At 42.9% G+C, this 21,688-nt stretch overlaps 3 protein-coding genes across 8 annotated transcripts; all 3 read left to right on the top strand.

Annotated features, from left to right (window-relative positions):
* The first annotated feature begins 382 nt into the window (after nt 1-382).
* LOC108902983 (ankyrin repeat and SOCS box protein 15-like) lies at nt 383-6,898 on the top strand. Its single transcript, XM_018705053.2, is given in 10 exon segments — nt 383-867; nt 966-1,018; nt 1,338-1,469; nt 1,871-2,035; nt 2,505-2,750; nt 2,845-3,016; nt 3,514-3,631; nt 3,633-4,040; nt 4,581-4,734; nt 5,483-6,898. Coding segments are annotated over 10 exon segments (1,728 nt in total). The 5' UTR covers nt 383-763; the 3' UTR covers nt 5,659-6,898.
* Nucleotides 6,899-7,066: 168 nt separating this feature from the next.
* Nucleotides 7,067-12,962, top strand: asb15a (ankyrin repeat and SOCS box containing 15a). 6 transcript variants are annotated; one of them, XM_018705086.2, is made up of 9 exons: nt 7,067-7,149; nt 7,725-7,829; nt 7,922-7,959; nt 8,494-8,625; nt 9,496-9,654; nt 9,769-10,014; nt 10,223-10,394; nt 10,605-11,148; nt 11,732-12,962. In XM_018705086.2, the coding sequence occupies exons 2-9, from the start codon at nt 7,726-7,728 to the stop codon at nt 11,888-11,890; spliced, it is 1,554 nt and encodes a 517-aa protein (XP_018560602.1). In that variant the 5' UTR covers nt 7,067-7,149; nt 7,725; the 3' UTR covers nt 11,891-12,962. The 6 variants fall into 6 exon arrangements, with proteins under 6 accessions (XP_018560602.1, XP_050929054.1, XP_050929057.1 ...); XM_051073097.1 differs by having other exon boundaries at nt 7,079-7,149; nt 7,722-7,829; XM_051073100.1 differs by having other exon boundaries at nt 7,103-7,149; nt 7,725-7,826; nt 7,923-7,959; nt 8,494-8,629.
* A 3,169-nt stretch (nt 12,963-16,131) lies between these two features.
* On the top strand, nt 16,132-19,947 carry lmod2a (leiomodin 2 (cardiac) a). Its single transcript, XM_018704554.2, has 3 exons — nt 16,132-16,780; nt 17,858-19,072; nt 19,701-19,947. The coding sequence occupies exons 1-3, from the start codon at nt 16,505-16,507 to the stop codon at nt 19,719-19,721; spliced, it is 1,512 nt and encodes a 503-aa protein (XP_018560070.1). The 5' UTR covers nt 16,132-16,504; the 3' UTR covers nt 19,722-19,947.
* The last annotated feature ends 1,741 nt before the right edge of the window (nt 19,948-21,688 follow it).

The following is a 21,688-nucleotide window of genomic DNA, read 5'->3' as shown; positions in this document are numbered from 1 at the left end:
ATTATTCCCTCATAATCGGAAACTTAATTCTTTAATTATTTGCTTGCCCATGGACAAATATTTCTATATTTGAATGCTCAGCTGACCGGCTCTGCTCTGACTATACTCTCTAGAGTACAGTTAGCATTTAACTGGAAGTCACGAATTATTGGTTGAACACGTTTGTTGGGTTGTTGTTTTGGATCTTGTCCTCTCTGGTATTCCAGCTGAATGCAGATCTGGTCCTCTGATAAAAGGTTCAAAATTATTTCAAAATAACACAGTTTTTCAGTTCACCAGTCTGTTTTTGTATTCACCTGTTAATTTTGGACAAAAGACAGAAACAATTTGAAAAATTTTGCAGCTAAAGACAGGTATTTTTCAAGAGTTGGTGGAAACCAAACAATCTATTGTGATCTCAGATGATTGAGTTCAAAAACCACACCACTTTAAAGACAGTTATTTCATGCCCTAATGGTTAGGGTTAAGGCCAGGGGTTAAAAACCGTGGCATGAAATGAAACGTGAAAAGAAAAAAAATGCATCAAAATGACACACGAAATGACTTGTTGTTCTGTTGCTGTGACTTGTTCATGTGCAATTTTATGAGAAGGCTTTACATTCAGGTGGACAAAAAACGTCCTGTATCTGTAGCTGTTTGCTAACATGTTTCATTTTATTCTGCTGGTCTTCGAAATTCTACATAAATGTCTTGAATTTTGGAAATACAGACTGCAATCAAGCTGTTTATCCACTGGAATCATGTGTTTCCTTGCTTCAGAGTGATGAATACTTATGACGAATATGCTGAAGAGGAGATTAATGACTATATCATCCAGCTGAGTATTCAAGACTCCTGCCAGGATGCCTTTCTGAAATCTGCAGCTGGGTATGGAAGCCGCATCCAAACTCCACCTTCCACATCCAAAAAACACATGTATTAAACCCAGCTGATTGTCCTGTGCTTCCTCTGCTCCTGGCTGTTAGTTTAGCAGCGGCGACGGATGAAAATCTGAGAGTCTTGGCTGCCATCGAACAAGGTAGGCTAAACCTCACACTCAGAAATACCTTCTCCGTGACCACAGAGACTGTCTTTAGGTTTGGTTTGTTGGCTTTCCTCTGAGGCCGGCAGTCACACGGTCGGCAGGTCTAGGTGAGGATTGCCAAGCATCAGGAGGCTGGCAGACGGACAGAGAAAGGGAGATAAATAAACGGAGAGGGAGGGGAAAGGTGGATTGGTTTGCAGAAAACAGAAAAAGTAACGAACACTGTCTAACGAGTCCCAGCTCTGGTGAGTCCTGGATGTTTCTTCTTGTCTTTTCTAACCCCTCCTCCCTGTCTTGTTGCTGTGGTAACCAGGTGAGGTGTCGGTGCTCAGGGAGATGCTGAGGCACACCTTTGCCTTCAGGGAGTCGGACAGTCGGGGTTGGCTTCCCCTCCATCGAGCTGCATCCCAGCCAGTCCTGGAGGTTCTGGAGACTGTCCTGAGATGTGAGTACATCGAGCTCAGGTTTTATTAATTTAGAAAACTCACAGTAAAAATGAATAAAGTCCTGACACTAAACCACAGCTAAGATAATCAGATGCAGACAGTAGAGAAAATACAAACTCCTCCCACCTTTAATCGGTGGAGGTGACACCAATAAATAAATAAAGGTGACAAGCAAAGATCGCATCAGGTTAAATGCAGCTGAGACGACAAGACCAGTGGCATCTTCAAAATAATGGCTGCCTGAAATAATATTAATCCACAGGATACTTCACTGAGAAACGATGCTGCCTTCAGGCTGTTGACAGCTGATGTCAACTGTCCTCTCACACAGCTGTCAGTGCGATATAAACTCCAGGAATGTGCATGTTGACCTCCTCTGTGTGTTGTGTTTGTATTACAGTGTCAGCTCAGGGGCTCAGCCTGGAGGAGAGAACGGCCGTGGGGGGAGATACGCCTCTGACGCTGGCAGTTAAAGCCGGACTGGTGCAGAATGTGAAGAGTCTGCTGCAGCATGGAGCCTCGCCTCACAACACCAACAACAAGAACGAGTCACCGCTGCTGCTGGGTAATATTGCAGAGGAGGGAGTTAGTGATGTGGTCTCATGAGCCAGTTATGGTCATTACACCACAGAAAACAAACATGTTGGATGGATGAAAAAATCAGGGACATTGTTGCATCCAAGTCCACCAGATTCATTTAGCTCAGAGTGTAACATAAAAACTACAACTACTATCATACAAGCCATTAACAGGAGTCCTCTGCATGAGGATCTCATTTGGTGGTTTCATCCACATGGAATATTTAGTCAGTATTATTTTAAGATCTTCTACATTGCTGTCTCAACACCTCATTTAGTCTTTGCAAACAGAAATGATGTCCGGGGAGAGTGGGGAAGTGGGATCCAATCACAAGCGACCAGTTAAGACGCAGGTGTGAGCTGATGTACTTAGAGCTGTCCACTTGTGATCGGATCACCAGGGAACGACAGGACTGATGTCACTGATTAAAACACACCTTCTCCTCACCCTCGCAGCGGTGAGGGCTGGCTCTTACGAGATGACGTACACTCTGGTGGCTCTTGGCGCCTGGGTAGAGCAGGTTTGCCGGAAGAAGTGGACGGCCATGCACGAGGCAGCCAAGGTTGGCAAAGTGGACATCCTGATGCTGCTGCTGAGGAACGGCGGACGGGTAAACCACAAGGACGTGACGGGAGTGACGCCGCTCGCTGTGGCTGCAGAGCATGGACACTTCCACGTCACTGAGATTTTGCTGAACTGTGGTCAGTCTGAAGATAGTTTTAGCTGCAGGTTTAGTAACAAAGCCTTTTTTACCAAAACATTTACCTTCTTGTTTCATCTCTCTTCGCTGCTCAGGTAGCAGAGTGAACTCTCAGGCCTGTAACGGGGAAAGTGTCCTGCTGGATGCAGCCGGATCAGGAAACACTGACTGCATTCAGCTGCTGCTGGACAATGGAGCCAACCCCAACCTGCCCAGCATCACTGGACACCTGCCCATCCACAAGGCAGCATATGCCGGACACTACGAGTGAGCTCCTTCAATTGAACACTGATGAATATCAGATCAACTCGCAAGGCTAATGACTAACATGCTAACAAGCCAGCAGAATAGCTTGCTAATTGCTAGTCAGTAACAGAAGCTCACCAAGCTTCCTTCTGTCTTCTCTGTATTGGACTGTTTATTGTGTCCACTGGCAGCTGTATGAATCCAACAGAGTTACTAAGGAGGGAAACAAGTTAAGTTCATACAGATAGCTATGATAGCTTCCTTTATTTTGGACTTAATGTCTCCTCGTGGGTCAGTGCAGTCAAGACGACTTTTCATGTCAAAGTTTACCAAAGCTGAACACACCTTGAAAAATCTGTACAGATTTACCTTGCCTGTGAGAGTCGATCCGCAAACTTTGGCAGTCCCGCTGACATAAATTGATTTTTGCCATGAAGTTTTTGTGTAGGTCAGGTCTTTGGGTATTCTTATTTTTTGGCTCTTGTTAGCTGATTCAACCCTTCTTTCTTTTCCTGCAGTGCTCTGAAGATGTTGATACCTCTGACCACTAAGAAGGCCATCAAGGAGGCTGGTCAGAGCCCGGTCCACTCTGCAGCGGAGGGAGGCCACAGCCGTTGCCTGAAGCTCCTGCTGGCCTGCTGGCTTTGACGTCAACTACCGCATGAACACCAGAAACTCTGAAAACTACCGGGACATGAGGAAGAGTGCCTTGTACTTCGCTGTCTCCAATGGGGACGTGGACTGCACCAAAATTCTGTTGGCAGCCGGAGCAAAGACAGACCTCGACCCGCTGTGCTGCCTCCTGGTGGCGGTCCGGTCCGGGCGTTACGAGATCGTGAAGCTGCTGCTGGCGGCCAAAGCAGACGTTAACTGTTACTTCACAGTGGTAAGCGACACAGTGTTTCCCACGGCGCTGCAGTACTGCCTGAAGGACGAGGTCATGATGAGGCTGCTGCTCAACAACGGCTACAAGGTGGAGAGGTGCTTTCACTGTCACCATGACAAAACTTTTGATGCTTCGGACAACGTAGAGGGAAAAATCCCAGTGAGTGGCAGATGTTTTTTTGTTGCCTTTAAATCAGTCGTCTGACATTTTGGGAACCGTATTCGCTGCAGTTAGCTAAGAAGTTTAATATCACATTGAGATCAAAGTATCAAGATCGTTTACTTAAACACAAGTACCAATGCAGCAATTTAAAAATCAAGTCATGAATGAGAAACCCTACTTAAATAAAAGTACTGGTTTGGAAACCAGATAAATCTGAGAGGTTGTCAGATGATTAATGGGAGAGAAAAGAAGAAAAAACAAGTTCTAACTAACGAATCTGTTTTCTTTTGGGGGGGTTTTGTTTTTGTTGTACTTTTAATAATGGGAATGGGAAACATCAACTGAAAGATGGGACTTTTGTAACAGTGAATGTAAAATTATATATTTTAGATTCAGTTGTTATTGTAATTACTGACATAGTCACACAAGTGGGAGCCCCATCTTGCCCTTCAGTAAAATGTGTTTTAACTGGTCTGCTTTTACACACATAGACAAAGAAAACATTACTGACCTTCTGAATGTCCGTCCTCTCTCCAGTTCTGTGAGTTCATGAATCTCTGCTGCCTCATGCATCTGTCTGGGAGCGTGGTCCGGATTCTGCTGGACTACGTAAACCACGTCCACATCTGCTCCAAACTCAGACTCATCCTGGAGAAACAGAAAGAGTGGCCAGAGATATGTGAAATCCTCAGTGAGTTTATTCATCACATTTCAACACGTATCAGGGTTTTAGTAGCAGAGCTGTGGCAGTTCTTGCATGAAGAAATGACAATACCTTTATGAAATCCAAAATAACCATCAGATGCTACATCACACAGCAAACAACATATTTTGCTGAGAGAGGAAACTATTTTGAGAATTAACTGATACACCATACACCAATACACCAGACTCAACGCAGCAGATGGCTGAGACTGTCTGATCACATCCTATTGGTTTCTTTGTACTTAACCTAAACAGCACGTCACAATTTGGGGAAAAAACAAGAAATCTCTTGAGATTTTCTGGTTTGGAAAAAGCAACAATCACCACCACCATCTTTGTTTTTTCAGTTGTAGATATGCTGAATCACAGTATTAGTTACTGTTGAGGTATTTTTTGCCAACATTTTGATCCAGGGGAAAATATTCCATAACTACAGAATATAATGATATATCAAGCCTACAGTAACTGACTTTCTTGGCCACTGGGGGGCTAGCACAAACTATGTGTAAACACAACATTGATTGCAGCCACCTTTATGTCCACCTGATCTAAGTCCAATATTCCCTTTGTTTTAGTTCTGTTTTTGGTCTCTACCAACTCCAGAGGGATATAATTTGGTATAATGAACACTAGGGGGCACTGTAGAGCACTGGTAGATCTGTCCTCTCTCTTCTGTGTATTAATGAGAGTATTAATTGATAAAGTTAAATGATTTTCTGAAACTTGGTCTCCAGGCAGTCCTCGCTCCCTCAGGCACCTCTGCAGACTGGAGATCAGGAGGCGTTTGACCCTGAAGAGACTCAACAACCCTGAGATCATGAACTCACACGTTTTCCCTCCAAGACTGAAAAGCTTCATACTCTACCAGGAACTCGACCTGTACAGCCAGGACCCTGAATGCATCATGTGAAGATCTGTAGATTCTCTGGTTGTTTTGAAAGGATGTAACTAATTATGAATCCAAACTTTATTATAGTTATTTAAAGTACTTTTTATAATAGATTGTGAATACTCTGACTGTATGTGTTTTTACAGAAAATATAAATTTTAAATACATAACAGGTTCTTTTTTATATATATATATATTTCAGTGCATTTACTGCATCTCAAACATACTTTACACTTTTTCAGATCACCTAGTCTTTCACATTTTATTCAGAATCAACAGCTTCTTGATTTAAAACTGATTAAAATGTGACGGATGGATGGTGTTGTTCAGTTCACTGCTCTCCAGGATATCTGAACAACTGAAATGAAATGAACCAAGGTGACCCTCTGACCTTTTATCTAGCTCCACCATTCTGACAAACTTTCCACCTGCAGTTGTTTTGAGATATCAACATCTAATGTGAGTCATTCTGAAACTGATATTCTATATTTTTCTTCTTGTCAACAAATCTAATAAAAAGACACATCTAACTATGAATGTCTCCTTCTAAAAAGTACTGCTTGTACATCTAAAGCCTGATATCTCTGAGTCCTCTGAGCCATAGAGCTCCATTGTTTCCCAAAACCATTAAATACACAACACTTACCAAGATCTTCAGCTATCATTGTTTCCAATACAAGAGGTTAGAATACGTCCTCTGAGTGGCGCTACCTCTTCAGGGAAGTTATTGAAAAGTGACGAGAAGTCAAGTGACAGATCTAGAAGCAAAACAGACTGATTAGTAAACAGCTGTTACCAGTGGCTATGTAGTGATAACAAAAACTCACATATAGTGTCTTAAAAGTTTAGTCATCAGAAGAAACCAACGAGCCAGAAAAACACTACAGATGTCTGAAAGTATTTATGTGCTTGGTCTTTTCATGGGTACATATCTGTCAGTCTGGTGTCATTTCACCTGTCAGTGGTTTTATTGTTATTGCTGATCAGTGAATACTAAACTTTTTCTGCAGCTCAGAGTGATATTGTGAAACCTCAGACTGAAGTGCAACAAAAAATCTCAATGCAACATTCAAAATGCTAATGAAGAGTGAAGAGGTCAAAGGTTGGAGCTGTAAATCTGCAGCAGATGGAGAAGAAGCCTCTTCATTATTTCAGCAGGTTCTCATCGATTTGTAATCCAACAGCCTTTGGACTGATCTCCACTGTGCTGAAAACATCGCTGTTGTCTGATGAATCCTAATGACTCAATAAATATTCATACAACCGGCCGGCTCGTTATTGTTTGTCATTAACTGTGGAAAATGTGTGCAGAGTGACATTACACTCCATTAGGTGCAGTGAAATGGCCTGCATGTTAAATACACTGGAACAGGTGACACCTATAAATAGCATGGTGGAGTGTGTGTTTGTGTGTTAGAAGGGGTGGGCCGGGTGGGGGGCAGCTAAACCAGGACACAAACACTGAGCCACTGCTGCTTCGTCCTGTGACTTCAACTCTGACACATTTATCAGGTGAGAACAATGAAATTAAGGTTTTCTGATTAGATTTCAAGGTGTATTCTGCAGATTATCTGTAACAAAATGATATAAAATTCATTAGACTGTGAAACTGTTGAGGTGCCTGGATCGCTAGGGCTATATCTGATCAACAGTAAGGAGGTCAGGGGTCAAAGTGTCCTGAAAAGCAGGTCATCGAAGTGTCAGCTGCTCAGTTTTACTCCAAACAACATTAACTTTGGTCTCAGGCAGATGTTAAATGTGTCTCTGTGTTCAAACACCGGTGAACAGACTGAGACTCGAGAGCTACGTCCTAGTTAATGCTAAATGCTAAAGGTCCCATCAGTCAGTGATGGAAAGAACATTTACTACAGTACTGTAGTACAAATCTGCTACTTTATACTTTTACTTCACTGTATTTCAGAAAGAAATATTGAACCTTTACTCCAGGAAAAATGTACTGATTAACTGAGAATGCAGTTGAGTGTAAAGACTAGGTTTGTTTTAAGCAGGAATTAATGATATAGCTCGAGCTATAGAGGAAATTTATGTTATGACTTTGTGTGACTGTACCTGTTTGATGTCAGCAGGATGGACGGAGCCGATGACATGGATGAAGATGAACTCCTGGACTACGACGTTCAGGTGATCATTCAGGAGTCGTGTCAGAGAGAACACCTGACAGAATCAGGGAGGTACAACATCAGCCAGCTTCATCATCCAAATACAAGTTTGACATGATACTTTTTTCTAAACTTTACCATCATCTTTCCATTTGTACATTTAGGAGTGGAGCTCTGAAGCTTGTGGATGCTATTGAACGAGGTAAATTTTACATAATAGGCTATATACTTTTTATATCAGACATCATGATAACACAAACTAACAATGTCAATTGTCAGTGGATTCTGGTAGTGATATATAGTGATGTTTCTGGTTAGACTAAAAGGATCTTACTCTTTAATAAAAAGCTGTCTCTGTATGAATCCTATTCATAATGTTGTCATATACTTTGAATAACAATCTGAGCCTGTCAGTGACAAAAACACATAGACATAGACAACTGCCCACGGTCAATTGTCAAAGTACGTCCACGAGTTCTAAACTCAATACTTTGTCAGGACCTACTTTTCAAGGTTGGATAACAGAACTAAACTTCTGGTTGAATCATCAATCCAAAAGATAATATAACTGGTTCTTCAGTTAAAAAGTTGAAGGAACAAGACTTTGTTCATAAAAACTTGCAAAAGCATCCAATCACCGAGGTTCAAATTATGTGACTGCTGAAGAAAGGCAGGAGCTGGAAAACAGACAATGATTCACAGCAGGAGCAGACTCTGACTGAAACTGTCTCTGCAGGTGACATGTTGGCTCTGCAGGAGCTCTGTGATTTCCCAGCAGCCTTCAGTCAGGAGGACGAGCACGGCTGGTATCCTCTGCATAGGGCGGCGGTGCAACCTCTGGTCTCAGTCCTGGAGACGGTGCTGTATGGTGGGTAAGAGGTCCAAACTTTTATTTCACATAACAGTCAAAGGGAGGGAAGGGAACAGAACAAGTGCTGGTGGTGACGCAGGTTATAACTAGACTTTAATTTTCAAACACTAGATGGCAGCACAATGATTTTCTAAAGAAAAAAAAAAAACAACAACAACACAAGATATAAACAATTTGGGTTGTGTGGGTGAGGCTGTCATGCACACCCAGAATGACAATGACTGGTTCTGTTTTGTGCACCTAACTCAGAATAATTCAGAGCATCTTGACCAAAAATAAAGAGGTGTGGAACCTGAAAACAGCGAACCATGATGGAGAAGTCATATGAGAAATTGTAGGAAATAAAGAGCTGCTGTGGTCTGCTTATAAATATAACAGAACACATGTTGCTCACAGGTGGTTTAAGTGAACCACCACTGGGCAAGGTCCTCAATTAATGACACATCACTGACTACAGTGGTTCCACGGTTCCAAGAATCATGAATGGAACCGGTTCAAGACCCAAAGATAGCTGGGTGAAAAATAGCTAAGAGAGGCCCGGTAGAAACTATATGAAACTTTGGACGGTCCTCCGACCCACCAGTGCAGCAGCCCACCAAGATTTGTCCCGTTATTCCCAATGGTGACACCCTGTGCATTTTTAAATCCTTCTTAGCGTACGCATACTTTTCACAATATCACTTGCTATGCTCAATAGCACAGCAGGGTTAAAACATTCTGGTGTAGCAGCAATATGCTTCTGTAATTTAGCATTCAGAACAGTTAACACAACACTGATCTAATCAGTCAGTCTGTATGTGAGGTGATTATTTTGGACTGTTGGCTGAATTCAGTGAAATAAAGTGGAACTTTTGTTGTGTCTTTCAGCATCTTTCAGACTGACTCTGGAGGAAAAGACTCTGGAGGGTGAGACCTTCCTGACTTTAGCAGTCAAAGCCGGTTTGGTGGAAAATGTGAAGATGCTGCTGGACCATGGAGCGTCTCCTCACACCACCAACAGCAAGAATGAGTCTCCTCTGCTTTTAGGTCAGAATACTATCTACCAACAGTCTGTCCCTTTGTTGCTTCACAGCAGACATGTAGACAAAACTTTTGGAGAGGATTTTCCCACTTCGTCTTCCTCTCATGTCCTCCCTGCAGCAGTCAGAGCCGGATCTCATCAGATGGTCTCCTGTCTGATAGCTGGAGGAGCTCAGGTGGGGCAGGTGTGTCTGAAGAAGTGGACGGCCATGCACGAGGCCTCCAGGGCCGGGTGCGTCCACGTCATGGAGCTCCTGTTGCAGCATGGAGGTCAGGTTTCGCAGACAGACCAGCATGGAGTGACTCCTCTGGGCATCGCAGCAGAATATAGCCACGCTGAGGTCCTGGAGCTCCTCATCAAACATGGTGAACTGTGAATACCACACAACTTTTCTGTTTTTGATGGTCAGTTTCAGTACTCAGATTCAAAGAAAGGTTCTTTTTGGGTTGCGCCAAACTTTCTGCAATCCTTAAAGAAATTATTTAGAGTTGTAGGTGTTTAACAGGAGATATCCTGAACTTTGTCATCTTTGTGAACCTGCTTCAAAATGAATTACTCTCCTCTCACATTAAGGTGCTGATGTGAACGCTCAGGCGCCCAATGGCGACAGCGTCCTGTATGACGCTGCAGGTTCAGGGAATCCAGATTGTATCGACATCCTGCTGCAGCACGGAGCAAATCCCAACATCCACAACCTGAGCTCCCAGCTGCCGATCCACCGAGCGGCATACGAAGGACATTACTTGTGAGTAGGCCAATGTCAGAGAAGCATTTGCACAGTGTTGTCCATTTTATGTCTAGTTTAAAGAGAGAGTGGAAGTCCTGATCAGCTTTCTAAAAGGGTACTCCACCGATTCAGCACTGGAATCATTTAGCACCCAACATGTCTAAGATACTGCAAACTGACTTTAAACCAACCAAACACTCAAAGTAATCTATTCCTTCTCTCCATCAGAGCTTTAAGGATTTTGATCCCAATCACGACCCGGCGGGCCTTGAGGCTCTCAGGTCACAGCCCCATCCACTCCGCTGCTGATGGAGGCCACGCTCACTGCCTGGAGCTGTTGCTGCAGAAAGGTTTTGACATCAACGCACTGTTAGCCCCTCACATCTCTGAAAACTACGGCGACATGAGGAAGAGCCCGCTATACTTTGCAGTCTCCAATGGGGACGCTACCTGTACCGAGATGCTGCTGAAGTCTGGAGCCAAACCTGACCTGGACCCGCTGTGCTGCCTCCTGGTGGCTGTCAGGTCAGGACGCTATGAGATCGTGAAGCTGCTGCTGGCGGCCAAAGCAAACGTGAACTGTTACTTCACAGCGGTGAACGACACCGTGTTTCCTACAGCACTGCAGTACTGCCTGAAGGACGAGGTGATGATGAGACTGCTGCTCAACAACGGCTACGATGCTGAAAAGTGTTTCTGCTGCAACCATGACGACGACTGGGACGACCTGACTGAGTCTGATTACTCACAGCATCAGGAGGAGAAAGTCGCTGTGAGTCTTTTTCTTTCTTTTCTTCGGAGGCCGTCTGGTGACATCTGAAGGGAAATGTTGAGGGGCCACAAGTTAATAACACGTAGGAACGAATCTTATTCTGTGGGGAATGGGTATCATCAGTAAACATGGACAATTTTGACTTTATTTCATTTTATTTTAAGCTTGGAATAAATTACTCCTTCCCACATGTCAAGAGAGTTGTGGCCACGAAATACATTTTCTTTCCTTCAAATGGCACCAGAGGGGCTCCGTACTTTCTTTAAAATAATCTTTATGTTATTAACCATGAATTGATTTAAGCAAAGATTGTGCTATTATGTGCAGTTAAAATACATTTCAATCAGTCGATTAATAGAGAATCTCCATGAATTTTTAATCACTTATCAAGATTTAATTTATAAAAGTCTTTTTCAGCTGTTGGAGATTGTGATGGGCATTTTTCATTTCCAGAATAATCAGCAGATTAATCAGTAATGAAAATAATTTCTTGACCTCTAGAGGATGTTTAGTGAAATTTCTCTACTGTGTCTAAACAGATGAATTACCTCTCTGTAACAGATGAATCTCCTCTGTTTTCCAGTTTTGTGATTTTGTCAGTGTCTCCTGGCTGGTGAACCTGGTGGGTCGAGTCGTGTTGATCCTCCTCGAGTACGTCGGTCAGGTTTCTCTCTGCGGCAAACTGACGAAGATCTTGGAGAAACACAAAGAGTGGCCTCACATTCAGCTGGACCACACGTGAGTTAACTTTGTGGTAGAAACAATCAGAATTTAAAGAACTGCTACAGAACTGTTACAGACCTGTTTGGTTTCACTTTGGTTCAAACCACTTGTTTCTCTGTGAGCCAGGCAACACTCGGTCTCTGTCTCACCTGACCAGAGTGGTGATCCGGAAACACCTGAGCTGCAGCAGTCTGATGTCCATGCAGCTGCCCAACAGGCTGAAGGACTACCTGCTGTTCAAAGACAACGACCTGTACTCCAAAATCATCTGCAGGGAGGACTGAGGGGAGGAGGATTTCTCTCTGATCTACTGAGTCTTAAACATTAACAATGACTTTGTGTGTTTTATTATTTTTTTTACTTTTGTGGGTTTTGTAACGGGGCCTGTATTTATCAAATGTATAAAAGTTACACTTACAAGAACCAACTCAGGAGTCAAATCTGAGCAGTTTCTTCTATGATTAGTGAAGTTTATCAGTGCTTTCACACTGTCCTTGTTTGGTCTGGACTGTCTGACCTTTCAGTTTGGTCTGAACCAAATCTGCTGTTTTGGTTCAGACCAAACTGAAAGGTCCAAAATTTGATCTGACCAAATGAGGTGGTCTGGATCTAGATCAAACTGAATCATGGTTCAATGAGGAAAAATTGTTGAAAAGTTAAAAAGAGAGAAATGTTGAAACTTTTATTTTCTAAGAGGATTAGTTAAATCATCAACTTGCAAAATTGCAACACAAAACCAAAACCACCTCTGAACCTTGGTTCAGACTGGTCAGAATTTTTACTTTTACCATTCGATCAAGTCCAAAGTCACTTTTAGCAGTCTGATAAACACAAGCCCTGGTTTGTACTGTATGACTGTAAATGAATTTTTTCACATACCTGCAGTCAGTTCCTGATCAGTGTCAGTCACTTCTTCACTGTGTCAGGTGACTCAGATTTCTGGGACTCAAGTGTTGGAGGATGTAGCCTCTTAGTTGTGACTCTGTTTGTGGAAATACAGCAGACCAGGTGATGTTCAGACCATTACGTAACCAAAAGCAGGAAATGTATATACTGTAAATTCTGAAATAAAAGCCAGCCTTCAAACAGTGTCCAAGTCTCAAATACTACCTGATGCTAATCAATTACAATCACCTCCTCCTGGCCTTATTTTTTCAAGTTACTGTCAGTAAAATCTCCTCAGTTCCTGGTAGACTTTTAATATGAAATATCTGCAGGAAGTGTTGCATTAAATTAACAAAAATTTAGACTCAAATCGATGGATACTTCTCACCCTTAACGGTCGGCATCTTGCCTACATTGTAGAAGGTGTGAAAAGGGCGGCCTAGAAAGGAGGACACACTGGCAGCAATGATGGCAGTGTAATGTACATATTACATGAAGTGATACACACACAAGAAAGAAAAACGTACATTTTTAAGTCAAGTGAGCAAAGCAGTCAGTGGATATTTTGAGTAAGTGACTGACTTGAGACGTGAGTTCTTGTTGAAATTCACACACATATAGAGCAGGTCGAGACTTATGTATCTTATTTCTGACATGGTGGTTGTGTTTCCAGAGAAGTTGAGGTTTTTGTCCCCATCTAGTGGCCACTGGAGAAACTACAGCTGCTCATTCCCCAGAACACAACACACAGTGACCACAGTGAGATCTCACAAACAGTAAAAGCAGATCAACTCTAAATTTAACCCCCTGACCTCAAGAGACAACAACAACAACAACAACATGGCTCCACATTCTGGCAGGTCACCTGAGCACCTGATAACAGAAGGAGGTCACATTGTTTTGAACGACCTCCAAAACTGTTCACACCAGCTGGAAGTCAGGTCGGATCTGAGGCGGCCGTAAACCAGCAGGTGTGTTAATGTGCTAAACAAGGCAAAGCACAAAGAGATTAATGTGAGACAATAAAACAAGAAACACATGACACATCACAGGGTTTTCAGATGTCATTACTCTTTCATGTCATTTTTCTTTTCTTGTTTCCTTGTCACACACAGATCATTATCTGGTGCTTGACATCCACACATCGACCACATCATACTGTCACATCATGATTACAAAGTGCCATTAATTCAAGGTCCATTTATAGTTTGTTTTATTGTCTCTGAAGTGGATTTCTCTTGTTTTCAGACAGGCATAACGAGCAATGTCATGCATGGGAGCAGCTACACAACAACACACACTAACAACAACCTTATTGTTTACGTCTGGCAGCAGCTGGCATCCTGTGATGAAGTCCTCAAAGAGCACACTCAGATACCAGCACGTCAGATCCAGTTAGTTCCAGTAAGATGAGAACACGTTCTTATAAATAGATGCTGACAGCACTCATTTCAGCACCGCTATTGGCATTGAGAATAGTCTACTATATATAAAAAGAAACCTAAGAAAAGAGATGGACAGGAGAGGGCAGTGATGAACGTTACATTTGATACAACCATGCCAAGTAAAAAAGCACCAGAGCAGAAACAGAACTGCCATCTACACCTGCTTCCATAGTGGAGGCATTTTACTACAACACCATCTTAGCTGTCCAATCAGAGGGTTCAGACCTGAAAGTCACACTGTAAGATTCATACATGCATCCCTGCAAAGACGGTGTGACTAACTGGTTCAGTCACAAACAACAAGCTAACAAAGTTTATTCCAGATTATGTGGACAGTCTCTTATTATATAACAGTTCATAAGAATATTCACAGTCTGTACCACCCAGCTGATATGACAGATGCCCCCATGTTTTCCCTTAAAGGTCAACGAACTGATGTAAATTTGCATCTAAAAGTTCACTGGAGCTTTCCTTTACCGGGTAAGAAGCCAGTTGGGGTAATTCAGGCCTCTCATTAGGATCCTACTGGGCACCTTCCTCTGGAGGTTTTGGCTGGCATATCCAACTGGGCAGAGACCCCAGGGTAGACCCAGAGCCTCAGGACCCCCCAGAAGGAGCTGGAAAACATTGCTGAGAAGATGGACGTCTGGAATACCCTGCGTAGTCTGCTGCCACTGCAACCCAACCCCGGATAAGCACTGGCACTTTGCAACAAACTGAAACATTATGGTTATGTGGTGTGATTACTGGGGTGCCCCAGGAAATTCTCTTTTTAGATGCACATGTCCAGTCCTTTAGATGAAGGTGAAGCAGAATAAATAATTAAAAAAAAAAAAACCCTAACAGCCTCGCTATGTCAGATTGTTTAACAGCTTCTGAAACCACCTCTCCAGTGGCAGAAGCAGGAGATTACCTTTTGTAATGAATGATAACAAACTCAGGTTTTCTTAGCATGCTCATTTAGTCGGATCTCATCATCATGCTGTGATGTGCATGAAAATAGGAGCTTTTTTCAAAGCTTTTCTTGACAGCAGAGAACTGAGGTTATAAGCTCTGTCATCACAAAATCAAACCTGACAGAGAGATTTTGTAAAAAGGAAAATGTGGAGTCAGAATTTCTTGAAATAAAACGTTTCTATTCAGCAGCCGATCTCCAGATCTCAAATATCAAGAGTGTCTTTAAAAAGCAGCACAGATAATTCTAACTGAACGGTTTAAACCTGCAGCAATCACCAGTTTGATTCTTTTGTTTTGTAACTCAACCTGTTTCCCTCCTTGAGCTGGACTGCACAGCTGGATGACTGATGCTAATCAACAATAATCCTGGTCAAAGGTCAAATTTACAGCAGCTTTAGGATGAGAGTGGTGTTATGTCACTGAGAGTCTTTTCACTTCAGACGAGTAACATGATAGAGCTTGTTAAACACGCTCAGTGATTGATACCTGTTGTTACTGAGCTCTGATGGTTGCCCTGACAACCACATAACAAACCACCCACCCACTGCTGATGAAGATGATGATTAAAAGCTCCAGAGCAGTTACTAAATGGACTTGGAAGTGGGAGTACTCTATCAATCTGTTGTGTTTCTGTTTCTATAGTTTCTATTATCACTGCAGTTAACCTTTCTTAAGCTTTGAACTTGATATGACAGATCGAGTTTTCTTCCACCAAATGTCCATAAGAAAGTTGAGGATTATTTCTCTGTCCTGACTTGACATTGTTGTGTCCTGGTGTAAATATTAGTGTCCACCATCAGTCCTCCTCAGTGCTAGCCAGAGCTGCACTGTACTTAATCCCATCATCCTCAGGGAGAACAAGTGTTTCCCCGACAACACCACAACCACGCTGTGTTTCTGTGTCCTGACACGTTACATAACGCCGTAGAGCTTCATCTCCGATGTCTCCCCACAGAGTTTTGTTCCCTTCGTTTCTTTCGAGGCACGAGTCGCTGATGAGCTCTCAGCACAGGCCACTCAGAGGGCTCACATTCCTGCAGTAAGCCTATCTCATTGACCCCCCCACCCGACACCCTAAAAAAAGACAGGACCATCAGAGGCATGGGGGCCCTCCCCTTTCTCCCTGTCAGGGTCCTCTAGCAGCTGGGACCAGCAGATGAACAAACAGTCAGCAGTCAACCACAGCATCCCTGATCTGAAGAAATCTGAAGGAGGACAAGTCAATGAATGAAAGCAAGAAAGAGAGAGCAATCTAAAGAAGATTTAATCAATATATGAAGAGGTAAAAGTACAAGAAGAAGAGTGATAGTTAAAGATTTGAAGAGTCCTAAAACCAGCAGTGAACCATGAGTACCTTTGGGTACCGCAGGGAGCTGAAGAAGTACGAGGAGGTGGACGAAGATGAGCTGTTGGCCATGCTGTCCTCCGAGGAGCTCCAGGAGCTGGAGAGGGAACTGGCAGACCTCGACCCCGACGACAACGTCCCCATTGGCCTGAGGCAGAAAGACCAGACCGCCAAAACCCCAACGGGGACCTTTGACAGGGACGCTCTGCTGAAATACTGGGAGGATGAGAACAAGAAGCTGCTGGAGGAGGGGAAGGTGGAGTCCAACAGCGTACAGGTGAGAGGAGTCCTTGTTTGTACCTTCATCACCACTGACAGAAAAAAGCTGAGCAAATGTTGGATTATCTCTTTGTAGTAGCAAGTTTTTTACTAGAAATGAACTGCAACCATTACATCACATTAAACAAAACCTGTGGTCAGAAATTCTGTTGTTTACTCTAACTGATAAATTATGTTTACAACCGCACTATTAGGTTTTATATTAACAACTGATTAAAAACTGTGTGTGATGAAGCCAAAGGTGAATTATTAGAAGCTCTGGTTCAGTCTCAGTGTTTCCAGTTGCAGCAGCTCTGATGCTCTGATGAACTCACTGTTCACGACTTGCTGCAGACACTGTTAGAAACAACATGCAGAATGAACAGATTAGAGTGACAAACTAAACAATCTCATGCTGTCAAAATAAGACTCCTGCAGATCAACACCCTGACAGCATTTTCAGAAAATCAGAAAACAGATTCAATTTCAGTTTGGGATTAAGAAACCACTCTAACAATTTACTTTGTGGCTCTCGAGGATAATGAGCATAGTGAATTTATCAGGGTATTTCAGCTTGGGCTTAGAGATTACAAATTTATAACAAAAACACACCGGAGGTGCAACAGAGACACAGATTTTTTTTTTACCAGGATGATGTGTCCAATTACATTTTGAGAAATGTTTGACCCATACAAGGGACTAAAAGCCAGGATATCTCCTCCCCTGTTGCCCCAGTTCTGTTTATAAAAACAAGTCCTCCAACTTTACACATGTACACACATATTTCTAAAAATGACTGATTCACATCACTGTATGTCACTGCCATGTCCATGTAGTCCTTCATAACTTTCAGATGCATGTTTATCATCATCATCAGACATAAACCCACTGGTACATTATGTATAATGATGTAGAAAGTGTCACATGTTTCCAGTTTACTTTAATGTGTTGCTGGACAGTCTAAAAATACAGCCTGTCTGAGAAATGCCAGCTTTAATGAGTGTCTGCCAGCGTTTGGAGAGGGTTCTTAATTAAAAGCCAGAGGCTGGAGAATGTCAGGGTCCAACCTAATTTTCTATCCTGTTATCATCTGCAGGAGGGGCGGCCAGATAAAAGCAGGGGGGAGCGAGTGTCAGCGACCAGCAGTAACAGCAGCAAATCTCTGGACAATGACAGGAAGAAGATTTCAAATAAAGACAAGAAAGTGCCAAATGTTATTGTCAAAAATGACGCAAAGGTGGATAAGACTGAAAAGAAAGATGAGTGTAAAAAGGAGGCTCCAATCAGGAGTAAATGTCCTCAGAAGAATGCTCCGTCAAAAGGTTCGCGGAGCGAATCAAAGAGGACTGAAACCACAGATCAAAACTTGAACTCAACCTCTGACAGACTGAGTGGGAACCCGATCATCATCGACAAAGCTCTGGAGCAGATTCTGGGAGACGATCCCACAATGAACGAGGTCAACCTCAACAACATCGAAGACATCTCCCAGGAGACCTTGCTTCGTTTTGCTGAGGCACTGTGCACAAACACCCATGTACATGTTTTCAGTCTCGCCAACACCCATGCTGATGACCGGGTCGCCTTTGCCATCTCCAAGATGCTCCGTGAGAACTGCTCCATCAGAAACCTGAACATCGAGTCCAACTTTGTGTCCGGCCAAGGCATCCTGGCCTTGCTGACGGCGCTGCAGCACAACAGGACACTGGTGGAGCTTCGCTTTCACAACCAGAGGCACATCTGTGGGGGTAAAGTAGAGATGGAGATGGTCCAGTTGCTGAGGGAGAACACCACTCTGCTCAAGCTCGGCTACCAGTTCGACCTCCCTGGACCCAGGATGACGGCGACCAGCATCCTGACACGCAACCAAGACCAACAGCGACAGAGGAGACTTCAACAGAAGAAGGAACAGAGTCCTCCAGAGGTGTCAGGACAAGTTTCACCAGCAGAAAACAGACCATTAAAAAAGCCATCACAATCCTCTAAGACTGTTGAAAATCAGAACAGAAATCCTCCTCCGCCTCCATCTCTTGACCCGCCAACAAGGAAGATCGCCGAAATGGTCAAACAGCATGAAGGCTCAAACACCACAAAGGGTCAATCAAACCAGAGGAAACCGAAGTCAAAGAAGCTCAAGAATGGTGCCAATGAAAAAGAGAGCGCAGATATCCTTAAAGACCTGAAGAATGCTTTGAAACCATCACTTCAGAAGAGACGAGACGAATCGTCCCGCCTGCCGCCGCCACAGAGGTCGAGCCGCGATGACCTAATGGCAGCAATTCGTGGAAGCAGCATCAGGTCTTTAAAAAGGGTAAGACTTCCTGTGAGTCTGTCACTGCCTTTTTACCTTCTGTTTCGCTTGAGTGAAAGCATCCCAGACATAATTTAGCCTCCAAAAGCCATTAGACCCCCTCAGTGTGAGTGCCTGCTGTCATCAGACGACAGTCTCTGTCAGTCTGTGAATTCCTCAACTCTCAGTCAGGTTATAAATAGTTTGACTTCTTCACTGCTGTTTGATAAGACTGATGGCTCAGAGAGCTGCTGAGAAGAGCAGACGAGCTGAAAAACAAAGTGTTGGCCAGACTATCACAAAGAGTAAAAGTCAGAGTTTGGCCTTTTGTGAAAGTTGTCAAAGTCCGTCTGTTAAAGTTCTTAGTGTCTGAGAGCATTATGATGGGATTCCTCCAGAGACAGAGCTTTTTATTAAAGAGGAAGATCCTTTCAGTTTAACCAGAAACATCTCTATATATCTCTACCAGACTCCACTGACAAAAATAGGAATTTTACTGAGCAGAAGACAGGAGCTGCTGAAATGCCACATTTTTTTTTACTGTTTTTGTCAATAGAGTCTGGTTGTGATATACAGCGATGTTTCTGGTTAAACAAAAAGGATCTTACAGTCTAAAATCTGCTGTAACTGAATAATGTTGTCGTTTCAGGTGGATCTGTCGCAGACCTAAACTCACCGACTGATCTCAGCTCAACTCTTCTCACTTTGTATTGAAATATTTGAATTTTTACTTCACACCAAATGTCACTTTTTAACAGTACTTTATTTAACTTGTCACACAGTGGAGCAGCAGACTGCACTTCTCTCTGTTTCAGTTGCTACTGTAATATTTTGTTACCGTGTGAAACCTACTGTGAATATACTGACGTGTAGAGAAATAAAAGCTCATGTCCTGACTCAGTTTACTCTTTAAAGTTTTTGTTCCTGTTGTTTTTGATACAGAAACCTACGATGGTCTAATTTGTAGAGACATAAATGTCTTCATTTCCTCAGGCTCAGGATCAGAATAATGTTCTTTAAAATGATTTACTGATAAATCTACTTTTCAAAATTTGAAAGGCTCAAAGGCAGGTAGAACACCACAACTGTTTTTTACTTCTGAAAGTGTAAGTATCAAATCACTGAGCCGTTAAAAACAGACTCTTAAAAGGTGTCATCACTTGACTTGATGTAAAAGCTCCATGTTGGCGACCTGAGAGGAGGATCAACCCCCGTGTTCTCTAATAAAAGCCGCTCACAGAGGGATTAAACTCTACTACAAACTCACACAGAGGGTTGTTATATGATCGGACTTCAGCAACAGCTGCTGCTTACTGTCCATCAACACTCCCAGACTTTAACACAGGACAGAGATACAGACAGGTTTACACTGTACATGACAGGTGATTTGTTTTTAACGGTCTACTACAGATTAATCCTAGGTTCTTGTTTAATTACCTTGTTTAGAGTGAATATCTCTTATAAAAAATCAAAATTACCACTTGTGCAACTCTGCAACAAAAAACTACATCTAAGGTCCTGTTTACGCAACAATGGTTTTAGTATACAACGGTAAACCACTGTTGCAGTTTCGCCTTTTGTTCACAAGACAACCTGCGATTTGGGGGCCTGAAAATGCAACCATCATGGAAACTGGAGATACGCAAACTGTGACAACACTGCCCCACCTTGTGCACAGCTTTTACATTTTCAGCCTATTGGTGAGTTCCAGTTGCACTCGGAAGTCTGAATTTCTGAGTTCATAGTTGGAAGTTTCAATTGGAACGCCCCCTGAAGACCAATGGCACCAACCCTGACATAAGACAAAATGGCTGCTATTTGCATCAGTAGCAGTAGTTTACTGTTTATAGCAGTTCTGTCTTATTTGACATTGAGTCAGGTTTTACCTATGGATATGTTGGAGTAGGATCGACTGATATTGCACTGTACAAAGATCACAGCTCCCCCTCCCCCACAGAGGAAAGTTTCATTTGATCTTACTTCAACTGGCAGAGACTCAGATCCATCTGTCTGTATATGAATCAGTTTCTAATCCAGTCTATTTACACACAGAGTCACTGGAGTTCATTAAACAGCTGCTCAGAGTAAATACAGACCCCCCCCTCCCTCAGGGATGTGTGTGGGGTTTACTGTGACTAAGTGACCGCTCATTACAACATTTCACATCTTTAATGAAATGCCACTTAAATGTTACGACTCATGTTTAATTGGAGGGAAATTAAATCCTCAGCTGACAGACACGGCAGCAGGTCTGAGTATCTGATACCATACTCGCTCTATTACTCATCACAACATGAGTCCAATCAGCGACATTAAAACCACTGACAGGTGAATAACACTGATCATCTCTGATATAATGGCATGTAGAGGTCGGAGCGATGTCTCTAAATGTACCACTAATCATTGCAATCCATCCAATAGTTTCACTCAAAACCTTATGATGGTGCCAGGATCAATAAAGCCATTAGAATTCATCCTCTAAGGACAACAAACGTCTGTTTGCGATTTCTGTGGACCGACCACCTGATCAACGGCGCTATCCCTACAGCTGGGCTGCTAGCATAGCTAAGAGACAAATACTAAAAAATTGTCAGGAAAAGTTGGATGGTGACCTCTAGAGGGCGTCAAAGCAAGACA

This window comes from Lates calcarifer, linkage group LG10 (genome assembly GCF_001640805.2).
Source record: "Lates calcarifer isolate ASB-BC8 linkage group LG10, TLL_Latcal_v3, whole genome shotgun sequence".
In the NCBI taxonomy this organism is placed as follows: Eukaryota; Metazoa; Chordata; class Actinopteri; family Centropomidae; genus Lates; species Lates calcarifer.
The sequence above is the reverse complement of the archived record's forward strand: the minus strand, read 5'-3'. Positions and strand labels throughout refer to the sequence as shown.